Source organism: Megascapheus bottae, chromosome 8 (assembly GCF_031878675.1).
Source record: "Megascapheus bottae isolate mThoBot1 chromosome 8, mThoBot2.hap1, whole genome shotgun sequence".
Taxonomy (NCBI): domain Eukaryota; kingdom Metazoa; phylum Chordata; class Mammalia; order Rodentia; family Geomyidae; genus Megascapheus; species Megascapheus bottae.
The window spans coordinates 29387709-29399773 of record NC_143516.1 but is presented as its reverse complement, the minus strand read 5'-3'; the positions used below and the strand labels follow the sequence as shown (position 1 = coordinate 29399773).

The 12065-nt window shown below is 34.1% G+C and overlaps 1 protein-coding gene across 1 annotated transcript in view; it reads left to right on the top strand.

Moving 5' to 3' along the window:
* The window catches only part of Clvs2 (clavesin 2), a 55759-nt gene extending 54541 nt beyond the window's left edge, over window positions 1-1218 (top strand). The window contains exon 5 of the mRNA XM_090338192.1: window positions 718-1218. Within this exon, the coding sequence (XP_090194318.1) occupies window positions 718-805 (88 nt within the window). The 3' untranslated portion in view covers window positions 806-1218. The remainder of the gene's footprint in view (window positions 1-717) is intronic.
* Window positions 1219-12065: the final 10847 nt, after the last annotated feature.

Sequence of the window (12065 nt, the reverse complement as noted above, 5' to 3'; positions counted from 1 at the left end):
CTAATGATGAACGGGTATTCCCCAGTCCCACTTGCTATGAAACACACAGTTATAAGGGCTTTTCAAATTGTGTATTTTCTTACCTAAAGGGTGTTAGTGCCTAAACATGAGGTCTACTTTAAAAATAAAACTCTTTTGTCATTTCTGTAAGCATTCAGGAACAAGGATTTCATGGATATGTTCTAGAGGGAAATTTAACAAAAGTCTAATTTTAATGTGCATTTCTTTTGTTGTTTTAATCATTAGCCATAATACAAAGTGGTTAAAGAAAATTTCATAGTTATGTTGTAATTGTTTAATGGATTTTTTTCTAGAGCAGCAATCAGGCCACTTATCATTTCTATTCCATTTTTCGTTACAATTATTTCATTGCAATTATTTTTCCATTTGGGAATGTTTTGTTGGAAAATATTGGTCCTGCAGTAGAATTTCTCATGATCACCCAGAGAAGACTTGTTCCATTGTGACAAGGAGAATGTAAGCTTATTGCTGCTCATTCTTGTACTTTGTGGCCAGAGGGGATAATTTCTTCTCTGTGATGGCAAACAACACCTTGTTTCTCTCAGTATGCAGTATCCACAGTTCATAAATTCTTTGATGCTGGAGAGGAAAATCCCCACGTATGGGAGAAGCAAGACAAAGGAAAGACAGAAAAGATAATGCCATATGGATAATTAGTTGGTATTCATTTACTGACTTTATCTTTATTCTTTCCAGATCCCAGTCAGTAGTGGAGCCCACAATACTAAAACGCATGGATAAAAATGAGGAAGAAAATATGCAGCCTTTGCTTTCTCTGGACTAGTAATAACCTCTCCACATCACCCTGTGGATTAGAATGGGAGGTGTTTTCTATCACAGGAACAGTTCTATGGACAAATGACTATCTGGAATCCTACTTAGTCATGTTAATGTAGCATCATGCATAACAAGGCACCTAGCTCTCTCATCTGCCTGAACCATGGGTGCCCTGGGCTGGACTGAACAATGACAACAAATAACAAAAAAGGTCAATAATTTATTCTGTAAGTGCCAACTTCTTTGTAAATACAACGTAATCTTCATGTCAAATTTGTATAATTTTGGTAGTTATTTAATTTGAAAAAGATGGCCTCAAAAGTTCAAGCCAGTGATATGGATTGTAACAAAAAAAAAGCAGAAAAGACAAACTATCAAAGTTAATTCATTGTAGCCCCATTTCCTATGAAGCCATATTCCTGCTATTGTCTCCTTGTATTTCCTCAGAAAATGTGTCTGCACTCAAGCATACTTTGAATGGGCCAAGGGAATGAAATAATTCTAGGAAATTACTCTGATAAATGTTTTCCTACTTAGTGATTTTCATTGCAGAGATAATATGCTCTAGGGCTGTCACTTTCATAGCATTCTGGAGACAACAAATGGCAGAGGAACTGGTGAACTAAACACTTGAACTCTTCTACATTACTTACTTACCGATTCTTACAAAAAGATGTTTCCCCATTTGCAACGTAGAATTATAAAGGAGAATGCATTCTTTCTAATCCTTTGTCTTCACAGTGCCCTCTGTATTCATCACCCCCTAATACATTCTGGCTGGTAGACTCGAAAAATTTCTCAAACTCTGGCCAAGAACAGGGGAAATCGTTCCTGAGTAGTGCTTTGACAGCTAAATTTGGCCACTTAAAAAAATAAGGGGCTAATTTCTAATTATTGTGTATTTGTTGAAATGTAGATACATATGTTACACCGACTATATATACATATATACATATATATGTATATTTACTGAGTTTTAATAAATATTAAATGTGACCTGCATATAAATTAATTCCTAAATGGTTTTAGAGACCATTATGTGAGATGCTCACTTTGGAAATCAACTTCACTGAAATTAAAGGTGAGAAACAGGGTACCTAGGTTTTGAAATTCCAATATAGTATATAATATAATATTAAATATATGCCACTTTAGTGACATAAATTTTATTCTTCAAAGAAGCAATAGGACTCAACTAGGTATACATTAAGCAAACAGAGAAAAATAATTTTTCTCTAAGTCATGTTACTTATCCTAGTCCTGATTATTCCTGTACATACACATTTTCTTTTCCTAAAAGTTTGAAAGCATTGGTTGCATCCAGGAAATATAATTTTAAAAATATCTAGATCACTGAAGGTACAGTATAGTAAGAAATCTACAATCACAATCTCTATTTAAAGCTTTATTTAATAAATATTATACAAGCTAACATGTTTTGAAACCTTATTTTTAATTTCAAACTTCAGAGCGATAAAGCAAGATTTCTTATCATCTCTCAAACGATGAATTTTGAGACCGAGAATTTTGCATTAGAACATACTGTTGAATAAAAAAAGTATCTTTAAGACCTTGTGGAAACTGAAAGCCTTTAAACATTTTTAGCTTTTAGCCAAAAGTTTAAAAGAAATGTATCAAGTTATAATCATACAGCCCAAAGTTTTAAAGTCAAACCAGTAAACCGACCTGCAGCATACAATGGAGTCTAATATTTAGGAAAGTTCAAAAATCACCATTAATCTAAATGATACTTTTAGAATGACAACCTACAGTTGAGAAAAGAAGACTAATGATTACCCAGGACTCTGACTGGAATGAATTGGGGATGAAAGCTACAACACTTCTTATTTTTATGAGAATCCTCACCATCAGTATCATTATGTTTTTGTGTATCCTGCCCACTTTATGTATCCCTGGGCCTTCTAAACATGTGTTGTGCAGTGTGTTCCATTGGAATAAAAATAGAAATAATGTAAGCACAGAAAGGCAATCAACTGTTCATTTACGTGAGTTTCTCTTGCTGTGCACCATTCCTAGCCAGTATTCAGAAGTCTACCTGCTTTTGATGCCAGTTGGCATATCCATTTTCATCCCCTTATCCTAAAGATAGTGTCATCTATAAAAATAATGAGTTCATTTACACCCTATCTGTACTCTACAGTTGGAATGACTGCACTGGCATGCCTGAATATCATTTCTTCAAATGAGCACTTGAGAGTTGGCTTAGGTTTTGTAAAATATTTAAAAATGAAAGAAGGAATTGCAATGATACTTTTTGAAATTGCTATGCTTAATTCAGTCTGTCAGTAACCTAATTTTTCAGCAGTTTTTGAAACTTCTAAGGCTCAAAGAATATTGGCTCAACTTTCTAAGTTTTCCACTCAGCATCCGCTAACTGTTTAGGCTTCTTTTTTCCCTTTGTGGATTTCTGGGTCACATACTTATGATTATTGTTACATAACCTAATAATTAAACACTTTTGTATTCTCTTCCTTTAATTGACTACTGAACTACCACTCACTCTCACACCCACACTGAACTGTGAATGAATTGGTCTCACCACTTTGAGATTTACACTTGGCCTTTTCGTGTGTGTGTGTGTTTCAGGGATCAAACCCTGTGACTTAGCAGGGTAATTATGCATCACTGAGTTATGTCTTATTTCCATTTACTTATTTTCCCATGCCTGCTCCATATATTCTTTTTACGTCTTTCATTCAGGTTCAGGGCATCAGCTTTAAAAGAAACTAACATCTCTTCTCACATTGTCAGTGATATTTGCACACATATTTGACTTCTGTCTCAAGAGGAAAAACATATTTTCAAAAACATGAAGAAGTGCCTTTTTAAAAGTAGCATAAGGCAGTGATAGTGGCATGCAGTTTGTTTTAATTTTGATTCCATCAAAAATCCAATATACAGGGGCCAGGAGTTTGGCCTAATGGTAGAGTGCTTCCCTAGCATGTACGAAGACCCAGATTCGATTCCTTGGTACCACATACATAGAAAAAGGTCAGAAGTGGTGCCTGAGGCTCAAGTGGTAGAGCTCTAGCCTTGAGAAAGTCCAAGGACAGTGTTCAGGCCCTGAGCTCAAGCCCAGGACTGGCAAAAAATAATCCAGTACATATACTTATATTATAAGGGTGATGCATAAATACCATTGGAAAAAATATTTGAAAACTTACTTTGAGGACTTTCATATAGTATTATCTATTGCATAAATTGAATATCGTAACTTTAATCCATGCTATTCGAGGCATAGCAATATGTTAAAATAATATTCAAGCCTTTGAGTTTCTCAAGCAAGTTTGTAAAGTTTTCATGCATGACTTCCTTTATTTCAGACTTTTGCTTGTATCAGGATATAGTCCTAAGTCTTTTCATGTACAATGCTTATATACTTTACAGTACAAAAATTCACACATTTATAACCTGAAAACCAAAGTAAGTAAGTTCTCTTTAATATTGTTAAGTAGGTCACCTTGTTAAATTAAACATTAAGGTCTCTATAATATTTCTGAGGGAAAGTAAGTCAGTCTACAGCGTCAAGAAGATGGAGAGCTATTTTAGATATAGGGGGATATGATTAGGACTCTTCACACAAAGAAGCCTTTAGAACTGTGGCAGTGGGTCTTCAGACACAGACAGCTTTCTCTTTATACAACCTGCAAGCCTCTGGACGGCCTGTGCCCCTTTAAGAGTTATAGCAAGAAAAGCTGCAGACTGCCTCTGTACTCTTCTGCTGTTTTATTTAAAGACCTTGTCTGGTTGGCTAATGATGCCTCTTTGCTTCTTTATGTGTACATATTTGTTAATGATTATTTGAAAAGTTGTCATCAACCATGGGTATATTCCAGATAAATTTCCACACACAAAGGAAAATGGGCAGAGTTCTGGCATAATATTTGAACTTTTCACTAAAATATTTATGTGTTTGTCCCAGGCACATGTTCCATTTAAAACCTGTACAGATACCTAGATACCTAGCCTGAAACACAGTAACACATTTTGAAATTATGAAGTCATTAAATCATGTAAGAATAGGTAGTTTATATAAAAGCACATTGGAACAAAAGAGGAATTTGTTTGTCCTATTTTAGTTGAAAACAACTATTGGAATTCTGTAAAACTATTTATTACTTCAAGGGGCAAAAATAGAAATACAGACAAAAGTGGCTTTCTAACATTAGGCCATAACCCTAATAGCCTGAAGAATACAATATGCTTTGCAAATTCAAGTTTTATTCCATAAATATCTGAATGGTAACTCTACAGAAACATAGTGCTGTGAAATCCATGATGTGGCAAAGATGAAGTTGAAATACAATAGGAAAAATATAGAATTTGAAATTCTGTGTAAAAACGCACTCATTCAACTGGGACATTTATTCAAAGAATATAAATAATATGGTTGTAATAAAAATATTTGAAACCAACTTATTATGGCTAAAACAAATGTACTTTTATAGTAAATACTGGGAAAATATGAAAAATTTATAAGGTGTTGTGTCAGTATCTGACTTGTTTCAAGTTTCAGTTCTAATACTGTCAATGTTATAAGTATACTTACTCTTTCTTTCCAAAAAATTACTCTTATATGAATGAGATCAAATTGGATGAGAATCAAGCCAAATTTTAACAAAAAATTTAAACAGGAATCAATCCCCAACTTCTGTGAAAATATTACTATAAGCTATAAATGGCTTATGTATCAGAGGTCAAAACAATTGTCTAGTTTCTAATCTATTTTATCAGACTTTATGAGTGGTTAAGGAAGAAATAAAACTCAGAAAATCAAATAATTTTGTTTTCAAAGATATCAGATAAGGCTGAGAGGAAATCGTGTGTGTGTGTGTGTGTGTGTGTGTGTGTGTGTGTGTGTGTGTGTGTGTGTGTGTGTTGTGTGCATGAGGCCTAGGGCTCGAATTCAGGGCCTGGGTACTTTCCCTGAGCGTCTGTGCTCAAGACTAGGGCTCTCCCTCCAGGTTTTTGGTATTTTAATTGGAGATGGGAGCTGGACTATCTTCAAATCATGATTCTCAAACCTCAGTGCCCTGGTTGTTAGGATTACAAGCATGAACTACCATAGTGAAGCTAAGTTTTAAGACAATCTCATTTGGTGCAAACGTTGTGCCTATGATTGCTATATGCTATTTGTGCATTGCTCCATAATGTACACTATGATTTTCAAAGGAGACATTTGTCAGAATGTAATCTAAGTGGCATACTATAGCTTTTAATGACTTTTTGCCTGTTAAATAACATATATGTACACATCTGAAATCTAGAAATTTCTAATTCCTAATCTAAAAATGACAATAGTTTTATTTAGAAAGAAATTGTTGTTGGCTATTGACATTAGGGTACTTCAACATTTCTAATATTTGTACATTTGAGATTAAAGAGTAAAGTATATAATTTTCACTAAAATAATATTTAGTGTTTAGTATACTAAACACCAAAATTTAGTAAATAAACATGAAATACTAAATTTTAGTATATTTAGTATTTTATGACTTCTAGAAAACTCTCCAATGAAAATTTGAGTGAAGAAGTTAGCTTTAAAATTGTATGTGTCGGGGCTGAAAGTTTGGTCTAGTGGTAGAGTCTTTGCCTCGCATGCACGAAGACATGGGTTCAATTCCTCGGTACCACATACATAGGAATAAAGCCGGAAATGGTGCTGATGCTCAAGTGGTAGAGCGTCTAGCACTATCCAAGGATAGTGCTCAGGCCCTGAGCTCAAGCCCAGGACTGGCAAAAAAAAATTGTATGTGTCGATGTATTGGTCATTAAAGAAATCAGTAGGATTTTCAATGTAATGGTCATTAAAGAAAATCAGTAAGATTTTCATATTCTCAAGAAAACTAGAGATTAATATCATAAATGTGACTCACAAACAAAGATCACATATTTACTTAAATAAGTGCTGCAAAAATAATGTAAGATCAAAATTTTAAGGAAAATAAAAATTTCATCTGATGGAAGAGAGAACACTAACTCAAAAATGTAAACATGTGTATATTATTACTTTACCTGTGGAGAAAAAGTTATGTACTGAGGTGAAAGGGACTAGCTAAGAGAACAGTTACAATTACCTTAGACTACTGCAATAGACTTCATAACTTCTTCCTCCTCCTCCTCCTCCTCCTCTTTCTCCTGCTTCTGCTTCTACTTCTGCTTCTCCTGCTTCTTTCTCTTCTAAGTTACGGGTTGGGATTGGGTCTTTTCACTTACTAGGTAGGTGTTCTACCACTTAAGTCATATCTCTACATGTCTGTAGACCAAGACTTTCTGACATTTTTAGCTCCAACTCAAGGAATTTTCCTGCATATCTTTTGAGGTTATCATGAATTCTTATTGCCTCTTTTTCCAACAGTTATATGAGCATGAATCAACTTGATAGCAGGAAGTGCAGAAGTATCCAGAGTGGAAATAAATTTAGTGTAGCTACATACAAGCATGGTTGATGTGATATCATAAAACACCAGTGTCATGGAGTGCCAAGAGTTTCTGTTTGGACTGCCATTTACACCCACCTATGCACTGTGAAAGTAGTTGGCAAACACTTTTATTTTGTTTGTTTCTAACCTCCTTTTATCCCATACCTTGTCTTTTCTTAGGTGATCTCTTAACAATCTCTTGTGAAATTTATTGTTCCGCTGCCAGAAGATTGTTCTTGTTATTCCAGGAACTTGCCAAGCACACTTGATGCCGAGGTTGTTCATGTTGTCTTGCCTTTGTCTTGATCTTCCAGGTGTATATCATGTATTTTCTTACCTCCTCTGTGGTTTGTTCAGCATCCTCTCCTTAGTCCTCTCACTTTGCTTAAAATGAGTGAGTCTTCTGGCTCAGAATATTCTCTGTTCTGTTACTACACAATAGAATTGACCACTCATGACACCATGGCTTATTTATCTTAACTCTGAATCTTTCTCCAATTGAATATGAATTCCATAAGAACAGGGAATTTTTTTTGTTTTCTTTTCAACTAAGGGTGCCTTGTACATTGTCTAGAACTTAGAAGCCAATTTAAAACCATTTCATGAATATAGTAATATTTTCAGCAAGTCATATTACATAGTAGCCAACAGTATGTATGAGTTTTAGGAGAGGTTTATAATTGCTTATTAATTTACAAAGCAATTTGTTATTTATCTTTCAAAGGGGGAAAATGTTGAAAGCAGGAACCAGAAATTCCATCTCCTTCTCAATTCTTAGCTCAAATTATGATCTCTCTTAGAAATCATGTCTATTTTATTTCTGTCTTTTGAAGTTAGATTATTGGACCCTATAGCTCTCATATACATACCAAACTTCTATGCATACCTAATATACATATACATAACATATATAACATATATATAACATACATAAACTATACATAACATACTTCCTTGTGATGCTGCAAAATCACCTCCAACAGACAACTTATTTTGAGATTAAAACCATAGTGTTTGACATCATTTGAGTATATCATTTAATTTTTAAAATTGCAAAGGGTTCAAGATTCTAATCCCTCCAATATTAGAAACCAGTTTAGGAGACCACACTTCTATAATTACTTTTCTTGTAAAAATAAATGAAGAGGAACAGGAAGAAAACAAACTAATCAGTCTTCTGTGTACAAGTGAGGAAAATTTTCTTTTGATGATTGAGGATCTATTTATGACCTAGAAATTATGAGAAAACCTTCCCCCCATTTTTTGGTGCCTGTCCTGTGGCTTGAGCTCAGGGCCTGAACACTGTATTTGTGCTTTCTCAAGACTAGGACACTACCACCTGAGCCACAACACCACTTCTGGCTTTTTCTTTCATCTTTCATTAACTATGTTTTATATTTGATATACTGTTTTTAGATGACTTGTGTCTGACATTCACCAATAAGAATTGTTCATGTTCATGTACTCTAACATGGGATTCAAGCCTCTATGTTTTCCTCTTGGTAAAATGATTAGAAACTCAACCATTTTCTTTGTTGTTCTGAATTCTCCTATTATCACTATGTAGTACTTGGACTAACTTTGCCCTAATTTCAGTAACTATCCTAATGTTTGATTCTTGATGTAATATGTTTCTTATTTTCATCTTTTCTAGTGTACCATTTTGTTCTTACCAAACCTAAGTCATTCCTTTCTTCAACACAACATTGTGTACTTTCATCCAGTAGGCCTTCTGCTAAGAAGACATGAAAACAAATGATAACCAAGCAGTATTAATGAAAGAAGTATAACCTGAAGAATGTTTGAAAATGTATTAATAAATGAAACAGGTATTTACTGGCTCTGTGCATTTAAAGCTCGTGTTTCTCATTTTGGTTCTGTGCATCACTTGGTTAATGGAAATCATAATCACTAGATACACAAACATATGACAATCAGGGTCAACAGTTACCTTGGAAAATCTTCTATAGAGAGTAGAAAAAAAAATAGCTCCTGCTCAGGAAAAGGCAGAATTTTCTTGTATTATAGATAATTGATCCTTTACAAATGTACAGTGGAATCATTTTGCTTCTGTAATGTTCTTTCTTCATGCAAACTTTTGAATGCCCTTAGTACTATATTATTGAAATAAAGAGTTCCAAAATATATAGTACATGTAAGATTAAAGTTCATGTTCTTTCTATTGAATTTTGCTTCTTCTCATGATTATTTTTGAATACATCCTGAATATATGTTTTTTGGAAAATTTTATTGATTATATTCCATTTGTGATGGATTTAGAAATATCTCCTAATAGGTCATTGTTTATAATTTTCTTAAAGTTGTAACACAAGTGTTTATGTTCCTTTTTTTTAAAGAGACAATATTTCAGTATTTTTTATTTGTGAAGATGAATGGAGCTCTGTTAAATAAAATGTCATTAAATGAAATTCTAGATTCTGAAATGTAGGTATATATATGTATGTGCCCATTCTATCTTTAGATATTAAGTTCCCAGAAATGTAGATAACATTAGATCAAAAAGCTGTAAACTTGGCCTGGTGTGTGGCCTAGTGGTAGAGTGTTCACTTCACATACATGAAGCACTGGGTTTGATTCCTAGGTACCACATATACAGAAAAGCTGGAACTGGTGCTGTGCTCCAAATGGTAGAGTACTAGCTTTGAGATTTCTCATGGACAGTAAGTATCTAGGCCCCAAGTTCAAGCTCTAGGGCTGGTTTTAAAAAAGGCTATAAACTAGCTGGGCACCAGTGGCTCCCATCTGTAATCCTAGCTACTCAGGAAGCTGATCACCCATCAAAGCCAGCCCAGGCAGAAAAGGCCCTGTGAGGATTGCTAATTAGTCACTCACAAATTGTAAGTGGTGCAGTGGTTCAAAGTGTTGGAGCGCTAGCCTTGAGCAAAAGAGCTCAGAGACAGTACCCAGGCCTTGAGTTCAAGCCACACAACCAATCAAAAAACAAAAAGTTGTAACTTTGCCAATAAAATATGGGAATAGGAACTTAACATTTGGAAGCACAAAATTCTTTCAGAGTAGACTTTATGAGCTCATAAGACTATCTTGTGATGTTAGTTTGAATGTATCATTTACTTGGTAAAACTCTTATCTCAAATTATGAGAAAACACTTGCTGACTCTTTATATTGTAGAATATAAACAACAGTGTCACCTAGAAAGTCTTCCCTCTGAAAGCAATGTAATATATTATGACTCCGGCTTTGGAATTAATAAGCTTCTAAAGCATTTTACTTTGTTCAGAGCATAAGAGTAAACAAAACAAGGCCCTGCTTTCTATGAATCACATTCTAGTGGCATACACAAAAGTAATTCAAGTGTTGTGAATGTATAATTGACCTATTGGAAACTTCTCAAATAAGGTCATACTTATTATAAACATATTAACTACATTTTATTATATATCATTTTAGTCATCTGGTCAATTTTTTTCTGAAAAAAGATTCCAATATATTCTGTTTGTCCAGGTCATTTTGGGAGATGAAATAGGATGTGTGTTTTCTGTGTCTATGCTTAGGGTTGGTATCTATCTGGGAGGTTTTCAAGCAAGTATACCTCATAATCTTTACCGTCCAGAGTCAAATTCTTAAGGTAAATTCTATTCATACTTTAATCCATTATATTTGAAAAGTGAGCTTAGATTTATTATCAGAAAAGAAAACAAATTTTTCAAAATACTAATAGATTAAAAATTGATCTTTCCATTTAACTACTTGATTTCTCTTACTAATAATCAGAATCACAAATTAATTGTTTCCATGGATAGGTTTCTGGACACTTCATTCAGCTCAGTTCAAGAAAGCACCCAATCACTGTGCTTCCAAGATAAGTAACTGGATATCATGAAGTGGAAAATTTCCTACTTGTATGCATATTCACAAATACTTTTGTTGAATGGTCACGTGATAAAATGTCTTCATAGTCATTTTATAGATATCATAGAAAAGTCTAAGTATGGACATAGTAGAAGGATCTCATGACATTGACTATAACTCATCTATAAAAGTCATGACTAAACAAGTTTCTCTGGTGAAATAAAGAAGAGAAAACAAATAACAAAAGTCTGGATAAGACATAATTATTACTTCTGTTAATTCTAAGGAAGGATAGTTGTTAGTACTATCTGGGTGCCATACTCATAATGGATTTATCTTGCTCAAAAAATATTAAAGCACACAAACTTATAATTTTATAAGCACATATTTTCTTGGTATACATGGTCTTTGGGATGATTTCTTTTTTTTTTTTTTTTTTTTTTTGGTGATGGAGTTTGAACTCTGGGCCTGGGCACTGCCCCTGAGCTCTTCAGCTCAAGGCAAGTACTCTGTCACTTGAGCCATAGTACCATTTCTGGTTTTCTGGTAGTTGACTGGAGATACGAGTCTCATGGACTTCAGTGCCCAGGGCTGGCTTTGAACCTTGATCCTCAGATCTCAGCCTCCTGAGTAGCTAGGATTACATGCGTGAGCCACAGGCTCACAGCTGGGATGATTTTCTTTGAGAAAATAGATGCTCTTTTTTTAAAAAAAATGTGTAGTGGTACTACTAATTTTTATGCCTTTTTTCTAGATCTCTGAATTTACATTTTTTCCATATATTTTTATTGTAATTAATAGAAGGGTTACATTATATTCACTACAAAGAAGGTGCATTACTTCACAAACATGGATACTCTTTCTTATGTCTTGGTCCCCATTTCCCTCCTCCTACCCCCACCCCTCATCTTTTTTTCCCTCCTTCCCTATCCTATTTCAAATAACCAAATAAGCATATATACAACATATCAGATAACAAGTTAAAATACTGT